The sequence below is a fragment of the Marmota monax genome, unplaced genomic scaffold, assembly GCF_021218885.2.
Source record: "Marmota monax isolate L192 unplaced genomic scaffold, Marmota_monax_Labrador192_F-V1.1 WCK01_AAM20220418_F8-fsc00225, whole genome shotgun sequence".
NCBI lineage: Eukaryota > Metazoa > Chordata > Mammalia > Rodentia > Sciuridae > Marmota > Marmota monax.
Window position 1 is genome coordinate 449716 of NW_026694524.1, and position 21795 is coordinate 471510.

The following is a 21795-nucleotide window of genomic DNA, read 5'->3' on the forward strand; positions in this document are numbered from 1 at the left end:
CACTGGGACTGGGAATATACCTCAGTGGTACAGTGTGTACTTAGCATATTCAAGGCCCTGGGTTTGATCTCTAGCACCATACAACATACAAATTTTATACACACACACACACACACACACACACACATTTTTTCACCTAAAAGACCATTCTTATTTCTTCCAAATGACTTTTTAATCTAGTTTGAACTGTTTGTGAACATATAAATTTCATGAAAAATGTACCAGAAACAAGCTCCAATACAGTATATAAGAATTTCATTATTTACAAAGCAAATTATAATCATCCTAGTCATTAGCAAAGTAGCTTAAAGTGATTTATTCAGTAATGTACAATAAATACTGTATTTATCCAGGTTTACATAATATATTAGGAGGAGCATTTGTCTATAGCATGAGACAATAAAAGAGGTACTTGTTTTCCAGTTCAGTTTTGTAACCTATAAGCAAATGATCTTGAAAAAGTCACTTTAACTTTATGGATATTCAGTCACTCAACCAACATTGAACACCCAATATGAGCCAGGTATTGCTTTAGACACTAAGTGAATATGACCAGCTCTTTCCATAAAGGAAGTAAATACTTACCTAAATAAATTTAAAATAACCTGTCAATTCTAATAAGAGGTTCTGAGAATATTCTGGAAACACAAAGGAGGAACCTAGTGGGGTAGAAGATTTCCTATACAAAGTGAGAATGAATGATCCAGGCATGGTAGCACATACCTGTAATCCCAGCAACCCAGGAGGCTGAGGAAGAGGATCACAAATTGGAGGCCAGCCTGGGCAATTTAGTGAGACCCTTCTCAAAAAAAAAAAAAAATGGGGCTGGGGATGTGGCTCAGTGGTTAAGTGCCCCTGGATTTAAGCTCCAGTATGGGAGAGGTTAGGAGGGAGAAAGAAGTGGGAGTGGGGAGGGAGAAAGAGAGAGATGAATGAATGAATGAGTGAATATGAATAAGATACAGTTTACCAGAAAAAAAAGAGATGGAAATAAAGGATTCCCCCACTTCCCATGCCAGACAAAATAAACAGAATTAACAAAGTAAAATTCTTCAGAAAGCAGGGAGAAAACTGGTCTGGTGTTATCAGCATCAATGGAATAATAGTGAATGAAGCCAAAGAGGTAGGCAGGGTCACATTATAAATCTCATAATTTATCCACGGGAAATAGGGAACCAGAGAAGGAATTAAATAAGCTCAATTTACATTTCAGTTAAATTACTCTGTTAAGAATAAGAGATTGTGAAGCATGAATCTGAGAGGCTGATAGAGAAAGAGCTGGAACTAGAGTAGTAGTTAGGAACAGGAGGATGGGATGAAGATGAGAATTATTGAAGAAACAAAATCAGCAGATTTGGTAATTTAATGGCTAAGGGAGGTAAGGCAGAAGAAAGTGGGAAAAAAAGATTCTTCTTAGGGAAATGATACTTCCCTGGTTCAGTGCTTCTACATTATAACACACATTAATACATTCTTCAGCACAGCCCAGCATGTGGACTTATCCATATTTGTGGGCTGGGGACATACTTTAGCAGTAGAGCACTTGCCTAGCAGGTACAAGGCCCTGGTTTCGATCCCCAGCACTAGAAAAAAAAGTAGCCAGACTTATGAGTACTTGTGAATGTATACATACCAATGAAATAAGTTTTGCAAAATAATACTTACCATTAATTTATGCTATGCTCCCAAATATTTTCTATTATCCCCACCTACAGGCTTGACAAAACATTGCTCTGGTTCATGTGATTGGATGCTAGTAGTGCCATAAACAGAAATGAAAAAATACAGAAGGTAACACAGGTTTACTGTAGAAATATTCAACCAATTCCATTTCCAGGATTTTACAGGTGACCCACAAAAAGAAAGGTATAGTGTTTCAGTTTGGTCTCCAACAAGATGATGAATTAATATAGTTGCTTGTTCCATTGCCCAAGATCAACCCCAAACATACCAAGAAAGGAACCCACTAATAAAGGGAAAACCATGACCAACCCTTACACAAATGTGTGGGAGGATAAAATATAAAAGGAACTTCTGGGATTTCTGCTCTTGCTTCCTGCACACCACCTCTGATGTAGACCTCCAATCCAGACTTCCTTGGGAGTATGTCAGGGCAGGGAAGAAATACTGTGCTGGATGTAAAGCTAGGAAAGCAGGTAAAGACTAACCAGGGCAATTTCTTCCCTTCTATACCCCCGGAAGTGATGAATTTAAATATAAGGAGAGGGGTTATGAATATATAGCTCAGTGGTAGAGCACCTGCCTAGCATGTATGAGGCCCTGGGCTTGATCCACAACGCCATAAAATAAAATCAAATCTAAGGATTGCTCTCTAATACTGTTTCTCTCAATAGGTCAAATAGGTCCCCAAATTAAAACAATAATTACACACAACAAATAAACTTGAGTTCCACATTCAAGATGTAGAATAAATTTACATTTTCCTCAAACACACATTAAATATTTTTTAAAAAATCATGTACTGGGCTGTAAAGCAAGCCATAGCAATTTTTAAATTACAAGTTGAGTATCCCTTATCTGAAATGCTTGGAAGCAGAAGTGTTTCAGATTTTGGAGTTTTTGGATTTGGGAATATTTGCATAGACTTTATTGGTTGAATAACCCTAATCTGAAAATCCCAAACTTCTTCTTTATTAGTACATATTAATTATACAGAATGGTGAATTTCATTGTGACATATTGGTACATGCATATAATTTGATCAATTTTATTCCTCAATACCTCCCTTCCTCATTCCCCCAGTCCCCTTCTTCTACCCTATTGATCTCCCTTCTACTTTTATGACATACTTTTTTCCCCTACTTTTTTCCAACTTGTTTCCACATATGAGGGAAGACCTACAGTACTTATCTTTCTGAGAATGGCTTACTTCACTTAACATAATATTCTCCAGTTCCATCTGTTTTCCTGTACATCACATAATTTTTGTTCTTCTTGATAGATGAATAAAATTTCATTGCATATACATACCACATTTGCTTTTCTATTCATCTATTGACTGACACCTAGACTAATTCTTTAACTTGGCTATTGTGAATTGTGTTGTGATAGATATGGATATACATAAACCTCTAAAGTATGTTGACTTTAATTCTTTTGGATAAATACCAAGGAGTGGTATAGCTGGATTATATGGTAGTCCTATTTTTAGTATTTTTGAGGAAACTTCATACTGATTTCCATAGTGGCTGTGGTACTTACATTCCCACCAATAGAGTTTAAGAGTTCACTTTTTCCCTATACACTTGACAGTATTTATTATTACTTGTATTCTTGATGATTGCCATTCTGACTGGAATGAGACAGAATCTCAGGGTACTTTGTTTTTATTTTGGGGATTCCAGGGATTGAACTCAGGGGCACTCAACCACGGAGCCACATCCCCAGCCCTATTTTGTATTTTATTTAGAGACAGGTTTTACCGAGTTGCTTAGCATCTCGCCATTGCTGAGGCTGGCTCTGAACTCACGATCCTCCTGTCTCAGCCTCCCAAGCCACTGGGATTACAGATGTGCACCACTGTACCCGGCTCACAATGTAGTTTTGATTTTGAATTTCCCTGATGGATAAAGATGTTGGACATTTTTTTTTTCAAATAACTGTCAGCCATCTGTATTGAAAAGTGTCTGTTCAGTGCATTTGACCATTTATTGAGTGGATTATTTGGGGGTTTCGGGGGGTTTTAGTCTTTTGAGTTCTTTATATATTCTGGACATTAATCCTGTTTGAAAAGTAGCTAGAAAACATTTTTTCTCATTCTACAGGCTGTGTCTTCATGCTGTTGATTGTTTCCTTTACTATACAGAAGAGTTTTACTTTGATGCTACTCCATTTATTGATTCTTTCCTGAGCTATGTTTATTATTTCCTGAGCTATAAGAGTCCTATTCAGGAAATTGTTACCAGTTTCTATATGATGAAATGTTTCCCCTACATTTTCTTCTAACAGTTGCAAAGTTTCTCGGATTAGGTCTTTGATAGGTTTTGGGTTGACTTTTGTGCAGGGAGAGAGATGTAGATCCAGATTCATTCATCTACCTTTGGATATCTAGTTTCCTCAGCACCATTTGTTAAGGCAGCTATTCTTTCTCCACTGTATATTTTTGGCATCTCTGTCAAAAATCACATGACTAAATATGTAGGTTGGTCTCTGAATGCTCTATTCTATCCCTTTGGTCTACATGTCTGTTTATATGCCAGTCCCATGCTATTTTTGTTACTTTGGTTCTGTAATCCAATTTGAAATTGGGTATTGTAATGCCTCCAGCTTTGCTCTTTTTGCTCAGGATTGCTTTGGCTGTTCTGGGTCTTTTGGTTTTTCCAGATGAATTTTAGGATTGTTTTTACTAGTTCTGTGAAGAATGTCATTGGTATTTTTAAAAAAAATATTTATTTTTTAGTTGTAGGTGGACATAATATCTTTATTTGATATTTAGGTGGTGCTGAGCATTGAACCCAGTGCCTCATGCATGCTAGGTGAACACTCTACCACTGAGCCACAACCCTAGCCCCATCAATGGTATTTTGATGGATATTACATTGAATCTGTGGATCACTTTTGGTAATATGGCCATTTTAACAATATTAATTCTGCCCGTTCATGAGTATAGGAGGTCTTTTCATCTTCTAGTATCTTCAATTTCTTCTTTCAGCATTCTGTAACTTTCTTATAGATGCTAATTACTTCTTTGGTTAGCTTTATTCTGAGGTACTTTTTAACATATCACAAGTGGAGTTCTTTTTTATTTCTCAGTGGATTAACTATTGGTGTATAGAAAAGTTATTGATTTTTATGTACTGATTGTATATCCTGCTACTTTGTTAAATTTATAAGTTCTAGAAGTGGAATTTTTTTTAGTATAGGATCATATCATTTGACTTCTTCCTTTCCTATTTATATTCCTTTTATTTTGTTCTCTTGCCTAATAATCTGAGTAAAATTTCAAGTATCATATTGAATAGGAGTGGTAAGAGCAGGCATCCTTATCTTGTTCCTGATTTTAGAGGAAATGCTTTCAGTTTTTCCCTATTCAGTATGATGTTGGCTTTGGGTTTGTCATATATAGCCTTCATTGTTGAGGTAAGTTCCTTCTATTCCTAGTTTCTTCAGGGTATTTTTTTTTTTTTTTCATTAAGAGATGCTGAAATATGTTGAAGGCTTTTTCCTGCATCTGCTGGGTTGATCATGTAATTTTTGTCCTGGGTTCTTCTATTTATTTGGTGTATTATGTTTATTGATTTGCACATGTTGAGCATACTATCTTTGCATCCTTGGAAAGAAACCAACTTGATCATGATATTTGATCTTTTTAATGTGTTGTTGAATTCAATTTGCTAATATTTTATTAAGGATTTTTGCACCTATGTTCGTCAAGGATATTGTTCTGCAATTTTTTTCTTTGAAGTGTCTTTATACAGTTTTGGTATCAGGTTAATACTGATTTCATAGAATAAGCTTGGAAACATTCCCTCCCTTCCTATTTCATGGAATAAATCGAGGAGCGTTGGCATTGGTTCTTCACTAAGTATCTGGTAAAACTCAGCTATGAGTCCATCTGGTCCTGGGTTTTTCTTGGTTGGAGGTTTTTTATTACTACTTTCATGTCATTGCTTGTTATTGATCTGTTTAGGTTTTCTGGAATATAAAATTTTCTTTTTTTTTAAGAGAAGGGGGGGAGAATTTTAATATTTATTTATTTATTTATTTTAGTTTTCGGCAGATACAACATCTTTCTTTGTATGTGGTGCTGAGGATCGAACCAGGCCGCACGCATGCCAGGCGAGCGCGCTACCGCTTGAGCCACATCCCCAGCCCTGGAATGTAAATTTTCAAAGTAGTCCCTAATAAACCTGAGACTTAAGTTGTTTCAGTTGTGCCTGTTTTAATATTCCCATCTTTCCCTCTAATTTTAGTAATTTGGGGTCTCTCTCTCTCTCTTTTCTCCATATAGTTTGGCTAGAGTTTATCAATCTTGCTTATTTTTTCAAATAATCAATTATTTATTTCATTGATCCTTTGTATTATTTTTATAGTTTTTATTTCCTTAATTTCACCTCTGATTTTCTTTAGGGGTGGGTACTGGGGATTGAACCCAGAGGCATTTTACCATTGAGCTACATCCCCAGATCTTTTTTATTTTGAGACAAGGTCCCACTAAATTGCTTAGGGGCCTTGTTGATTTACTGAGGCTGGCTTTGAATTTGCTGTCCTCCTGTCTCAGCCTTCCAAGTCACTGGGATTATAGGTGTGCATCACATGCCCAGCTAGAACTTCTAAAAGTTAACCTTTTTGGAATTGTGGAGGCATTTTATTACCCTGCTTTCTTATGTTTCCTGTGCTTTAATATTGAGATTTGCTCATTTGCTGGGATGGATATCTCTTCCACTGTTATGTAAGGGCCTCTTTAGTGAGCTGCTTTATCTTACCATGTACCAAGGACCAGGGGTAAATCTCAGCATCAAAGCACCCATTCATTGTGTTCTTAGTGCTATGATGAATCCCTAGCACTGTTTTGGGAGGAGATAATAATCACCAGTAACTGCAACTACTTGAAAGCAAACAGTATACTAGTAAATGATAAAAATTTATTGAAAATGTTCTCTATAACTCCACTAGTCAAAAAGTGGAAAAGTGGAGTAATACTCTATAATAGGCTGAAAAAAATTAAAATTAAACTATATAGAATATGAAGAGAAAGAAGACAAAAAAAAAAAAAAAAAACCACAACAACCAGGAAGGCATGAAGGAAGAAAGAAACAGAAGATAAAATAAGAGTAAAAAAGGAGAGAATATGCAAGAGAAAGCAAAGGCAGAGTTAATAAATCCAATTAACATATTAGAACATTAAAAAGGTACATAAAATTAGATTAACATACACATTGTCAAATAGTAAAGGGAAACCTACCAAATCAACAGAGAGGACAACCCCAGTGAAACAAAACAAAACAAAAAATAAACTTAAAAGTAAAGAGTCTAAAATTACTCTTTGCCAAGATATTTGAAGTGGAAATTTCTTACTGGGCCTTCAAGCTTTGGATTCTGCCAGATATTAGGAGGTATAGTAAGTGCCAAAGCCTCAGCTACATGATCTCTGAAGTATTTGGGTGTGGAGGTAGCAATTGTACCAGCTGTCTCTGCTCTGAGTTGGGAGCTGTATAATCAGTATTTCCCCATCTAGCTCAGCATTCTGCTACAATAACTGTCCAAAGGGTGGGCACAGTGGCACACGCCTATAATCCCCTCTGCTCAGGAGGCTGAGGAAGGAGAATCATGAGTTCAAAGCCAGCCTCAGCAAAAGCAAAGCACTAAGCAACTCAGTGAGACTCTGTCTCTAAATAAAATACAAAATAGTGGGGCTGGGGCTCAGTGACAGAGTGCTCACCTGGGTTCAATCCTCAGCACCATAAAAAAATAAAATAAAGGTATTGTGTCTACCTACACACACACACACACAAAAAAAAAATAGAGCTGGGGATGTGGCTCAGTGGTAGAGTGCCCCTGAGTTCAATCCCTGCTACCCCTACAAATAAAGCTTCAGATTTCAGAGCATTTTGGATTTTAAAATTAGGGACACTCAACCTGTACTATTAAAGAAATACACACAGTGAATTGCTCTTTCAAAGATAACAGTAGGCCTTATAAAAACATCAAGACTAGTAGCCTGCCCAACATTGACCCTAATAAGAAAAGCAGAAAGAGACATAACAAAAGAAGAAAATTTCAGGCCCATTTCACATGCCCATACATGAAAACAAAATTAGCAAATTGAATCAATCCCATAGAAACAGAAAACACCAAATCAGGTTGTGTGGTGTTAGAAAATCTTTAAATGTAAACCATCACTATATAACATCAACTTAATCTTAAGTCCTGTTGCCCTCCCATGTGAACTCTGTTCTTTAGTAAATCTGAAATACTGACTGTGCTGTATATGTGGCCTTTGATTCCCCTTGACCCAGAATACCTTCTCCCAGTTCTACTTGTCTGTTTGTGAAACAGTTTCTGTGAAGCTTTCCAGGTTCCCTCAACTGGAAACATGCTCCCTTTCCTTAGTACCTACATTACATTAAATATCAATCTATGACCCTTCCTGTAATATAAGTTTTAGGCTGGAATCCTGAAACCAGTCTATTTTTTTTTCAAATTTTTAATTTGAAAGATGGAGTCTCACTAAGTTGAGATGGAGTCTCACTAAGTTGCTGAGACTGGCCTCAAACTTGGGATTCTCCTGCCTCAGCTTTTCAAGTAGCTAGAATTACAGGCATGTGCCACTGCACCCAGCTTGCAATCAGTCTATTTAAAACTGAAACATTTCTCCCAACATTACCTCTTTATTTTCCAAAGTGCTTGGCTTCCTTCTGACATACTATATATAAATTATATTTTTTATGTGTCTACCGTCTGCCCTCCATGAGAACATAACTTTCATGAAAAAGAACGATCTGTTTAGTTCACCCTTATTGTCCCCAGAACCCAGAACAGTGTTCAATTCTACCAAAGCACTTCACACATACTTGTTGAATCCATTTTGATCACTTAAAATTTATTACCTTAGAGTGTAACTTGCAATAGGTGATCTACATATGTTATGTGAATAGTAATTAAGTTTGATAATCATACATCTCTTAAGGGGAACTTGAAGCTTCTCCACACCTCATCCTCAATCCCATCCCCAAAGAACTGATCAAGAACAAAATGGTAGGGTTTGCCAGGTATGGTGACACACATCTGTAATCCCAGCATCTCAGGATGCTGAGGTAAGAGAATCACAAGTTCAAAGCTAGCCTCAGTAACTTAGAAGGACCCTGTCTCAAAATAAAAAGGACTAGGGACTTAGCTCCATGGGTTCAATCCCTAGTACCAAAAAAACTTTTAAAAGTAGGGTTGCAGGTATAGCTCAGTGATATAGCACTTGCCTTACATGCACAAGGCCCTGGGTTCAATCCCCAGCATCATAAAAAGAAAAAAATTGTTTTTTTAGTGACACTTAATTGGGTCATTATTCAAGCTGGCCAATTTCTGAGTAGGAAAATAAACTATAACTATACACAAAGCCTGTCAGAAGCCCTCTTTTTAATGCCTGACCTGGGTCTTTGCTTTTTACATTCTCTTCTTTCCTACACCTGAATAAAAAAAGGTTTAGGCTGCATTCCCTTGGAAAGCTACTAGAAGGGGATGGGAATATAGCCATGAGCAGGCTAATGGGATCTTGAGCAAGTGTAGGCCTTAAGGTGGAAATAAGGAACAAGAAAGAGTGGTTTAAGTCAGTTCTGCTTTAAACCTTAAGCAGGGTAAAAACATTTTATGCTTCTCTTTCTGGCACCAAGTCAACTCCCACAGAGGGGCTGGTAAAAATGAAAGTGCCAACAAACAGAGAGAGGTAGGGAAAAGGAGCAGGAGTTGGCCTATTTTTACCACGCCTCAAGATCAATGGGCAAGTGGAATCCTCATGCATGTTTGTGGTTTATCTAACTGTACCAGAAACTTCTTAAAACTTTTATGTAAAATTTTGTGAATGTTGGGCTGGGGTTGTGGCTCAGTGGTAAAGCACTCACCTAGCATGTGTGAGGCCCTGGGTTTGAACCTCAGCACCACATTAAAAAAATAAATAAAATAAAGGTATTGTGTCTGACTACAACTAAAAAATAATTTTTTAAAAAAAAATTTGTGTTTTTCCTGGGGATTTGATTTGGGGTTCAAGATTCTGGCCAAATGATTTTGTCTAGACACAGGTAAGTTTAAACATTTGCAAGCATATTTATATGAAAATTAAGTAGGTGAAAAAAAACACAACTGGGGTCTGGGGTTGTGGTTCAGCGGTAGAGCGCTTGCCTAGCCTGGGTTCAATCCTCAGGACCACATAAAAATAAATGAATGGAATAAAGGTATTGTGTCCAACTAAAAAAATTAATATTTAAAAAAAGAAAAAAACCACAACTGGATAAAAATAAACCAGCAAGGGGCTGGGGTTGTGGCTGAGTGGTAGAGTGCTCACTTAGCATGCCTGAGGCACTGGGTTTGATCCTCAGCACCACATAAAGGTAAAATATACTGTGTCCACCTAAAACTAAAAATAAATAAATAAACATTAAAAAAAAGAATTCAACATGAGGTGCAATGGCACACATCCGTAATCCCAATGACTTGGGAGCTGAGGCAGGAGGATTCTAAGCTGGAGTCCAGTCTTGACAACTTAGTGAGTCTCTGTCTCAAAATAAAAAAGTCTGGAAGTGTAGCCCAGTGGTAGAGTGCCTCTGAGTTAAATCCCTAGTACCACCATCACCATAAAGAAAGAACTTAGCTAGTGTTTTTTTGTTTTTAATGTATTGTTTAGTTGTAGTTTGACACATTACCTTTATTTATTTATTTATGGTGCTGGGGATCAAACCCAGGGCCTAGCACATGCTAGGCAAGTGCCCTACCACTAAGCCTCAACCCCAGCCCTTAGCTAGTGTTTTTTACATGACAATTGATATGATATAGTATGAGATATACAGTATTAAACCGACAAATTTCAACTACATAAATTGGCATTGAGACTTCTTGTTGCAAATACAGAAAGTCTATTCTTAACTTTTAATTTACTGAGCTGTTGTCTTATTGATAGGCTCAGACTTTGTTATGGATTTAACGTCTGTCCTTCACCCCCAAAATTTGTTGAAGTGCAAACCTCCAGTGTCATGGGTTTTTAGAGGTGGGGAGGCTTTGAGAGGTTATTAGGTTTAAATGAAGTCATGAGAGCCCATCATGATGGTATTAATGCCCTTTTAAGAATAAAAAGAGGGGCTGGGCTGTGGCTCAGTGGTAGAGCGCTTGCCTAGGATATGTGAGGCACTGGATTTGAGTCTCAGCACCACATATGAATAAATAAAATAAAGATCCATCAACAACTAAAAAAAATTTAAAAAAAAAGAATAAGAAGAGACATCAAGTGTTTTCTCTCCAAGAGCAAGAAAGCACACAGAGAAGAGGCTATGGGGTACAACAAGAAGGCAGCCATCTATAAACTAAAAAAAGAAGCCTCAGCAGATGCTGGATCTTCTGGCACCTTGATCTTGGTATTCCCATGCTCTAGAACTCTGAGAAATACATTTCTGTTACTTAAGCTACCCAGTCTGCAGTATGTTGCTATGGCAGCCTGTCTCAATCTCCTCCAACAGCAAAGGCCCTCTTCTCTTTGTGCTTTTACCAGGCTTTATACTGTGTGTGTGTGTGTGTGTGTGTGTGTGTGTGTGTGTGTGTGTGTGTGAGAGAGAGAGAGAGAGAGAGAGAGAGAGACAGAGAGAGGGGGGGGAGAGAGAAACAGAGAGAACACATGCACATGCATACACTAGAGCAACTGCACTTGTGTGATAGCTCTCTGGCGAATCTTCTTAAAAGGACGCTAATCCTTTCAGATCAGAGCTCCACCCTTATGACCTCATTTAACCTTAATTACTTCCTTAGAGGCCCTATATCCACATACAGCCACATTGTGTTGGGAGAGGGTAGGCCTTCAACATAAGAATCTGACAAACATTCAGTCTGTAGCAGCTGCCAAAACTAAGGATTTAAATGTAATTTAATATTTTCTCTGTACATTCCAGCTTTCCTAACTCATGGAGCGAAATTAATCATATAGCTAAAGAGTCTATAGCTAAATAATTCTGTAGTATAAAATTATTTGAATTGTCAACCCAGTCTTCAAAGGAGAAACAAGATTTATGCTGCTGTGCTTTCTCAATAATGCCTGAAAGTTGCTCAAAGCAAAAAGTAATAATAAAGCAACCTGAAACTTAGGCCCATAATAACCTTGCAAGTTACTGGTTCTCAAATAAAGTGCCTAAAATCACACTCATAAAAAGATCATGGTTTAAATTACTTTTTTATATGAGCCATTTATAGAAGTGAGCTTTGATTAGACTGTATTTCTTACTATAATTCTTAAAAGGTAATAGGTCTGGGGATATAGTTCAGTAGTAAAGCACTTTCCCTAAGTTATATCCCCAGCACCACACACACAAAAGAAGACCCTGAGTTCAATGCCCAGCACCACAAAAAAGGTAATATACTTTCAAAATCAAAGAAAAAATTAGGAGTTGGAATTAACATGATATTAATTTGATGTCCTACAGCTACTAAACTAAATTAAGCATTATTTTTCTAATATAAAACAAAAGTGAACATCTTATTCTTAATCTAAGATAAAATAATGGATTTTGTTCATTTTAATGGAAATCTAGTCCACAAAAAATTCTTTTTAAAAAAGAAGTAGCTACTTGGAAAAGATAATGCAGCTTCTGCCAATATCTCTTGGGCCACTGGCCCTTGGAACCCAGCCATAATACTGTGAGGAAGCCCAGGCTGCATGGAGAGTGCCTGGCCTTCAGCCCTAGCTGAGCTCCCAGCTGAAAGCCAACAATAACTTGCCAGCCAGCTAGGCTGTTAAGCCATCCTGAAGGTAGATTATTCAGCCCCTAGTCAAACTGCCACAGTTGATTCAACATTGAGCAGAATCAACCATCTTAGCTTTATACAAATTGCAATATTGTAAACAAAGTAAATACTTGCCATTGTTTTAAGATATTAAGTTTCAGGTATGCAGAGATGGTTTGGTATGCAGAGATGGACAACTAGAATACCTTGCTTACTTAAAAGAAGGCTAAAATAGCATCTAGCCCCCTATTTGATGCAGACACTTCTTTCTAGCAGGTTACCGTTTAACCTCTGAACATTCTGACTAATGTGGAGGTCAATTTCTCACAAAGCCACCCTTTCCACTGATGAACAACTTTGGGAATTATAATCTGCTTAAAGTTTGTTCAAGTTCTTTCCTTGGATATGATCATTACTGTCTAACCTCTCTAGTTCATGGGGAGAAATTAATCAAATAGCTACAGATTCTACAGTTAAACAGTTCTGTAGTATAAAATTATTTGGATTGCCAATCTGGTTCAAAGGAGGAACAGGGAAAGGACAGGCCTTTGCCATATTAAATAGTGGAGAAATATTTATAACTGTCCCACTTTATAGATGAGGAACCTGAAGTGCACAAATTGGTTACTTTAACAAAAGTTACACAATAGAAACTTGAATTTAAAAAATTTTGTTTAGTATTATTTCTATTAAACATGAATCAAATGTAACAAATACAAGATGTGTTGTTCATACCCAACTACAGTTTTCAAATTTATGTCATTATTGTTTAGATACATAATCTTCATTTCCTCTTATTTAGGAGGAACATTGGCATGAATAACTGGGAAATGAAAAATAATTTTCTGTATCATCTTCACCTGATTTTCACTTAAATACTCCCTGTCTTAACTCCAAAAAAAAAAAAAAAAAAAAACCAAGTAATTTCCTGGAGGGCTTGGATGGGTATTATAATTCTGGATCTCCCTTGGTGTTTGAATACACATATTTTGAATACTTTGCCTAACTGGAAGATAGCATGTGGATAACAAAGATAAAAGCATTTCTTTCCAATTATTTATGTACAGATATTGTAATCCAAATATATTTCTTATCATGTCAGTGCAGTAACTGTAAACTTTTTTTCAAAGTCAGCAGCAATAGAAAATGAATTTCTTCCACTGTTGACTACAGTATGTCAGTTGCCATGACAACACTTACTCCCCAAACATTCTTTCTAATTGAGACAATTTCTTCTTACTTCAGTCCCTGAAGACTGACCCAATTACCCAACTCAAAACCCCAAGGGTGCCCCTCAATAAAGGTACTCTGGTTACACAACCTAAGGAAAATTTAAATACCACTTTCTAAGTTGCAAGGAAACTTCAGGGAACTCATTTTGGTTTTATACATAAAATCATAGAAGCTGAATGGCAATTGATATGACTTTAAAAACATATAAGCTATATTAAAATATAGCAGAATCAACCATCTTAGCTTTATACAAATTGCAACATTGTGAACAAAGTAAATACTTGCCATTGTTTTACATTATGGAAACCTAAACTTTTAACACAAACCATTTCTGTTAATATAATGCAGTATATCTCAGTTATGTTCTCTAGGCTGTATTTGCATTCTGTTCCTTCTAAGGTATGATTAAACTCTTCTAGGAGCAGGGCATGATGGTGTAGTCCCGTAATCCCAGCATCTTGGGAGGCTGAGACAATAGGATCATGAGTTCAAAGCCAACCTCAGCAACTTAGTAAAGCCCTAAGCAACTCAGCAAGACTCTGTCTTTAAATAAAATATAAACAAGGGCTGGGGATGTGGCTCAGTAGTTAAGTACCCCTGGGTTCAAGCCCCAATAGCCCCTCCCCCAAAATCTAGGAGCAAACAAGACCATGGTCACTGAAAACATCATTGGACTAATACAGAACATTTATACAGTAGTCCAAATCAAGCTCACAGCAAGCAAGAAACTAGAAATATATTTAAAATCATATAAAACTTAAAACTATGGTAAATGAGGCACTATAGAGAGATTCCTAGTTATTCCAAAAGAACAACAACAACAAAAAATTCCAGAAAGAAAAAGCAGTGTTAAAAATGTGGTGTCTCCATTGTTTCAAAATGTAAGCTAATATTTCTCTTTCTTCAATGGTCCAAAGACTTTTAAACTGAGTTGTTTGGGGAATATAATGCTCATTTAGTTAGAAAAATCTTGATTAATTGAGTTGATCAAGATTTTAACTTATTCAATGTCAGCTTACCAATACAACTTACTTTCAGTCACTTATGGTAGACCAGCCTTGAAGCCATTGTGCAGTCTAGAATATTGTATGGCTGAGTGTACACTCTCCTTTAAGGAGGAAATAAGGTAAAAGCAATTAGCTGAGGTGTTCTCTATGTGATTATGTTGATTCCTTTGTTGGTATGTGAAATTTTATAGCCCTTTCAATCAAATGAGAAAAAATAATTTGTATATTCTAACTTTTTTTTTAGTTTAAATAAACAAGTTACCCTTACTACTGTTGAATTTCCTCCAAAAGTATAAATCATTCTATAATGACTGTATCTATTATAGTATGTTACAGTAGATGCATGTGTCCTGAAGTGTTCTATATCTGCTAGGATAACCTAGAAGCAGCACTTTTTAAATGGCAAACTAAATCCAATGAAAATAAACTCTCACGATAAGCCTATTTTTCCATTATTGACTTTTTCAAGTATTTACATAAATAGCTGCTAAGTATTGTGAAAAAAAAAAAAAAGATCTTGTATTGGGGCTGGGGACATAGCTCGGTAGTAGAGTGCTTGCCTAGCATGCACAAGGCCCAGGGTTTCACCCTCAGCACTGCAAAAAGTAAAATAAAAATTTAAACTTTTTTTAAAAAATATTTTTTAGTTGTAGTTGGACACAATATCTTTATTTATTTGTTTGTTTGTTTATGTGATGCTGAGGATTGAACCCAGCATCTCACATGTGCTTGGCAAGTGCTCTGCCACTGAGCTATAACCCCAGCCCCTAAACTTTTAATACACATACAGAAGTATGAGCTTATTTATACATATCAGTAATATCTATACAACTGTAGTATCTAGTAATGTTCTCAAAAAATGTTCCCTGTTTATAAGTAACAGTTTGCTACATATGGTGTCCCCTGTTCTATTTTTCAATGCTTTTACTTAGCCAAAGAGCAAAAGAAGAAAAATCACAGAACACATCCACTGATCTAAAAGAGGGATTAATTGGAAAGATCCCAATTAAGCTGAATGAAATGTCAATAAAGGTTAACTGTAGCACAATTTATTGTAAAACAATGAATCAGAGGCAAACATAGGCTAAAACTAAACTTTTGTTTTGAAATCATAGGCTAAAACTAAAGTTTAGCCTATGATTTCAAAACAAAAAGCTAAAATAAAAATTAAAAAACACAACTTTCTCTGTGGCAGACAGTTCAAGTTTAAACAGCATTGTTAGAAATCCTAGATCTGAGGAAAATGAATCTTTCAAAAAACGCTCACCAAATAACTTTAAAAGACATGTTCTAGCCAAGTGCAGGAGGCTGAAGTAGAAGGATCACAAGTTTGAAGCTGGCATCAGCAATTTAGCCAGGCCCTAAGCAATTTAACAAGACCCTGTCTCAAAATAAAAAATACAAAAGGCTGAGGATGTAACTCAGTCATAAAGCGCACAAGTTCAATCCCTAGTACCAAAAGAAAAGAAAAAAAAGATAGGTGCAATCTCCTTGTACAATAGAAAACACAGCTTTCATACATGATAAAATGCCACCATGAAGTATAAATAAGAGAAAACAAATGTATCACATGGTGCAAGAAGGGTCTAAGAACCAGAGGCAGAAAGATGGGGCTGAGAATAATGAAAAAAGCTTCTAATTTATTAAATGTAACACTTGGAGAATCTACATGCCTAAATTCTGCTGGGAATTGGTGATTGGGCAGGAAGGTTTATGACTGAATCAAACCATTAGTAAGAAACTTACTATAAAGTATTTTGGGGGTAAAGATATGTTGCACTAGGTAAGAGTTAACTGTTCTTACACTCATTAAAGACAATCTCATTTTGTTTGGAAGAGAATAATTAAGTCTATCAAAGTTACTAGGCATAAATGAAGAACTATGTAAAAAGAGGAACCATTAAGAAATGGATGAGTAAGTGTGTTTGTGCAAGACTAGGGGATATCTTCAAAATAAGAATAAGGGTGTTTTCATTCACATAAAGCAATAATAAATATTGCCTAGTTCATACCAATTACTTTCACTTTACAGTCTTAACACGCATTCAAGACTTTTGATTTTCATTATCCCTTTCAGCCAACTGGAAAAGGAGGGAGAGGGAAGCTGTACATTATAACAGTACACCTAGTAACTAAGAAAATGCAGCAGTGGAATATATCATGCGGCACCAAAGAGATTTGCCAGGGAGTGCAGACAAAAGAGAAACAGCCACAGAACATAAGCCGCGGAAGAGATGAGAATCAGTCCCATATGTAATTCGACGATTGGACCAAACCCCGCTCAGCGCGGCTGGTGAAATGAGGTGATTTGCGATTCAGCGCATTCTTGGCTCCTTCCCTGAGTCTATCCTCGAACGGGAAGTAGGCGCAAGTCAGGGAGCAAAACCGAGGCAAAGCCCCCGAGGGTACATCTACCTGGACAACGAACTTGAAGGCCCCTTTCACAGCTCTTTGGGACGCTCTCCCAAAGTCTTGCACCCTGACTTCAGCTACCCATATCGTTGAGTTGGCTTCCCTAGACCTTCCCGGCTATAAGGGCCACTTGCCGGGCGGCTCTAAAGGACTGAGACCAGGGGTTGAAATACTTTCATTACCTTTTCGCGCTGGTCCCAGCTGTACTGCTTGGGCTGCTCCTCCTCACTCTCGGGCCGCGACTCCTCAGCCTTCCGCCTCTTAGAGAAGAAGCAGCCCATGGTCCTGGCCTGCGGGTCTCCCCAGCCAACCAACTAGCCCGGGCACCTCCTGGAGTGTGATGTGAACCCTGGGCACTCTGGCCCCGCGGCTCTCTGGACACCTACCCGCGGAGCCGCCCAGCTGCCCGCAGCCCCAGTTCACCGCCAGGCCCAACACCCCTTCTTCTTTTCCCCTTAGTCGCCCTGACGACCCACTGTAGCCAATGACCGCTCAGAGCCTGTTGAGCCAATCAAAGCCCCGCGAACAGTTCTGTGCGGCCTATAAACAGAGACCAACGTACTCACCAATCCAAGCCTGGCTCCAGCGTAAGCCCTCAGCGGCGGAGCAGCCCAGCTCTGGAAAACGTACAGCGGCCCCTCCCCTAGTTCTGTCCCGTCCCACCCCTCAGCCCCGCCCCACCCCTCAGCCCCGCCCCTCATGGAACTCAGCGGGCCCCCTTAGCTGGTGGGAGGTGGGACTCGGCATCCGGGTCTTTTTGCCCAAATTCTAGGCGCGGGATGGATGCTTAGTCGAATATTACACTTGTTTTATCATGCAAGTTGTGAGGGAACAGGAACCTCTGCTCAAACAGGAAGACCCTGAAATTTATAGTCCTTACTCCTCCCTTTATTAACCCTCCCCCTAGCCCCACACATTGCCTTGCCACTGTCGCCCATTAGGAACCTTCCTCCACAACTCCCCCTGACCTATGCTTTCTTAAAACTTTCACGTTTGCTCAAAACTTGTGCAAGTACTCAGAATAAAGATGTCTCTTTATTAGAATTATGAATTAAAGACCAAATGGCATGTTTAAAATGAGCATGTACCATTAAATCCTCCAGCCTGGTCCAACTCCTTGCTCAATAAAATGCTCTGGCATGTCTGCAGTCCCAAGTACTTGAGAGACTGAAACAGAACTCTTGAGCCCAGAAGTTAAAGGCCATTCTGGGTAACACAGCAAGACTCCCATCTCAAAAAAAAAAAAAAAATGAATAAATAAAGCATTTTGTTGAATGAACACATAAGTAGATTTTTAAAATTCACATATGCCAATTATTAACATTAATGATACTTGTGTAGAATTTTATGAAAACCCATATGTATAGCTTATGTAAGAGAAAAAATAAGTTGATTTCTCTGAGATACAGTATTTTGACATCTTGGTAGGACATCAAATGCATATTGATTCAGGTTCAAATTTGGTTATCTTTTACTTTCCCACTTATTCACATCTTGTAAGTATCCTAACTGAGCCTCTGACTTAACTTGAACATTAACAATGTTCCCCTTTTCACTTCCTGTCCTTATTGCACAATCAGGAAGAAAAAGTACAGTGCTGAAGTATTAGAAATTACTGCAAATTTACGTTGCATATCTTAGGCAATAGTCTTTTCTCAGTGCAATTTTTTCATCTTCAGAATGAGATGAAAGTCCTATGTGAGAATGTTTTTGGATTAGATTCTCATTAGACACTTTATATTTACAGAATTTTAAAACTGTGATCACCACCATAGTGCAGCAGAGGAAGCAAAGGACCAGAGAGAAAGGGATAAATATGGGGTCATAATAGGAGTGATTGAGCAGGTACTGGATAAATCCAGAGCATGTGTTTTCTAGTGCCTCTTCCTGCCTTAAATTTGTTCCTCCTTCATTGATTGGAAATAAAGAAGTAAAGAAGCATCTGCTTGGGCCTGATGCCTGTAGGATTTCCTTCCCACAGTTATTATGTTCCTTTTCATGCACAAACAGCATGACAAAACTAGTTTTAGGGAAACAAACTCTAAAACTCTCTTTTGAAATATTCATTAATGATAAACCAGAAACAAAGCCAGTATAAAACAGTGGTCTTTTCAGAGACCCTTAAATAAAAGTGAAGATAAAGTCCCTGTTTTGTTAATTCCCATCAAATCATCACCCAAACCCAAAATTTACACAAAATTTACACAAAAATTTGTGTAATTTTGTGTAAAATAAAGTTACATTTTAAAAACTGGGGACTAAAAAGTCAGTAAGTAGAGCTAGGGCCAGTGTTCTCTCATTCTGTCTCTCACTCTTAAAATTCTTTTCTCTCTCTTTTTCTCTCTCCCCATGAATTCACATCACTACTTTTTGCAAACAAGCTCTCTACATGCTTATCAAAATATACAGGCTGCCAACAGTTCTCGGGCCTTGATCCCTCCTGGCCTTTCTCTCCAACTGAATGCTACACTCTCTTCATATACTAGTTCAGACTCTCAAAAGAGATAATCAGATAAATTACTGGCCAGTCAAAAATAAACTGTCTATAGACTGGTGTGTACCTCTGGTCTAATTGCTGCAGATGTAGGGATGAGTTTCTTATTACAAACATGGGTGGGGAGCAGGTCCTGAAATGGAATGTGCTAACAGCTCAAATCCTGCAAAGTCCAGACAGACTTTAGTTGTTCCTTCTGCCAGTACACCTACTGCTGTTTATACTCTGGTCACTTTTTTTTTTTTTTGTCAATTCTTTTCTGTAGAATGCTGCACTTTATGTTCAGCTTAGTGTATGTATTTATCTGTTAGGTTGGGGTTTATGCCTGGCCACAAGCTCTAGAGATGGTCCAGGGTTCCCTGTGTCTTGACCACAGAAGTGACATAGTTTCTTCTCAGAAGACAATCCTGGAACTGAGAGTTTAGCTTAGTGTTAAAGCACCCGGAAGGCATTTGTGAGGTCCTGGGTTCCATTCCCAATTTAAAAAAAATCAGAAGACAGCCCTTATGCAGTTTATCTGTATAACACAGATAATCAATTACCCCAATACAGTTGGCTAGAAAATTCTCCAACCTTGAGATGACTGGACACATCCTTGTTCACTCTGCACCCATCTAAGGAAACTATTCACATCTAGTGAAGGAGGAAGGAAAGGGAGGAGTATTTCAGCTATCTATTGCTGCATAACAAACCACACGAAAATTAATAGATTGAAGCAATAGCTATTTATTTTATCCACAAGTCTGCATTTTAGGCAGGGTTTGGCAGGAACAACTTAACTGAGTTCCACAGTATGTCCAGAGTCTCAGCTTGGATGACTCAAATGGCTGGGGAACTGGCCAGGAATTATTATACATGAAATCTTAGACTTTTTACATGTAATCTCTCCAGCAAGGAGGCTTTAGGATAGTTGGACTTCACATCTCACGCTCAGGGCTCCAAGAGTGGGTGTTCTAAGAGATCAAAGCAGATGCTGCAAGGCCTCCTGTAGCAAAGCCTCAGAAGCCACACAATGTCACTTCCACTGCATTCTATTGGTCACTCAGCACCTACCCTACTCACAAAGTGAAGAGACTAAATAAGGGAAATGAATACAGTAAGGCACAGATCTTCGAGGTGTTATCTCCTAGGCTGGCTACTGCAATGTGTTGATATTATCTCTCTACCAAAAAAGGAGATTGGAAGGTTTTAAAATTACATAGACAGAAAATTTCTTTTGAGCTAACATTCCTTCTTACTTTTTATTTATTGATTGTTTTTTCTTTTGCAGTACCAGGGGTTGAACCCAGAGCTTCACACATACTAGGTAAGCACTGAGCTACATTTCTAGCCATTTTTTATTTCATTTTGAGACAGGATCTCATTATGTTTCCCAGGCTGTTCTCAAACTTGCAGTCCTCTTGGTTCAGCTTCCTAAATTGCTGGGCTAACAGGCATACATTGTCTCACATTTTAACTTTCAAATAATTCTTCTGGATTTTCTTTTACCACCTTATTGATCAGTTCCAATTATGTTTTAAAATATTGGAAATTTTGTGTAATCAGGTTACAAAGACTGTTTTTTTTCTAATTGCACTTATCATAGGGTATCTTATACAATGTTATTAATAGGAGACTCAATTTAGGCCAAATAAAAATTATTTTTTCATCAATGACCTGACTTCCTAATCAGCTTTTTGATTCATCCTGTGTTATTTTTCTTCTTTTTTTTAATTACAATTGGTGAATCTGTCCTCTCATATGAATGTCAATTTACCAAATAGATTAGGATATTATACTGGGCTGTCTGACAATATTCTCATTCATTCTTACAAAAATTATTTTCCCAGACCTTTTTTATTTTTATTTTTAAAATTTTCTTACAAAATTTATAAATATCCCTGTATTCTGGGCATTATACTAGGTGATGAGATGAAAATGGATTAAATGCTCAGTTTAATAGAAGAGATAGATAAAAAAATAAATGATTTCAATACGATGTTAAGGATATAACAACACACACACTGATAATTAGGAAAAGGTATAGCAGATTTCACAAAATAGGAATTATAGGAGATACAGATTTCTAATTCTGATGGGAGCCAGGAGAATAGAAGAGTCGAAAAAAAGCTTCTCAGAAGTGAATGGGTTTTTGTTTTTCTTTTTTCTTTGTTTCTATTTTTTGTAGTTTTTATTTGTTCTACTTAGTTGTACATGACAGCAGAATGCATGTCA

General features: G+C 37.4%; 1 protein-coding gene across 3 annotated transcripts in view; it reads right to left on the reverse strand.

Annotated features, from left to right (window-relative positions):
- Rp2 (RP2 activator of ARL3 GTPase) overlaps window positions 1-17557 on the reverse strand; it is a 47641-nt gene extending 30084 nt beyond the window's left edge. For 2 of the 3 annotated variants that reach the window (XM_046420197.2, XM_046420196.2), the window contains exon 1: window positions 17270-17554. In XM_046420197.2, the coding sequence (XP_046276153.1) occupies window positions 17270-17368 (99 nt within the window). In that variant the 5' untranslated portion in view covers window positions 17369-17554. Of the gene's footprint in view, window positions 1-17269 lie in introns of all 3 variants that reach the window. The other variant, XM_058571460.1, reaches the window with a different exon arrangement.
- Window positions 17558-21795: the final 4238 nt, after the last annotated feature.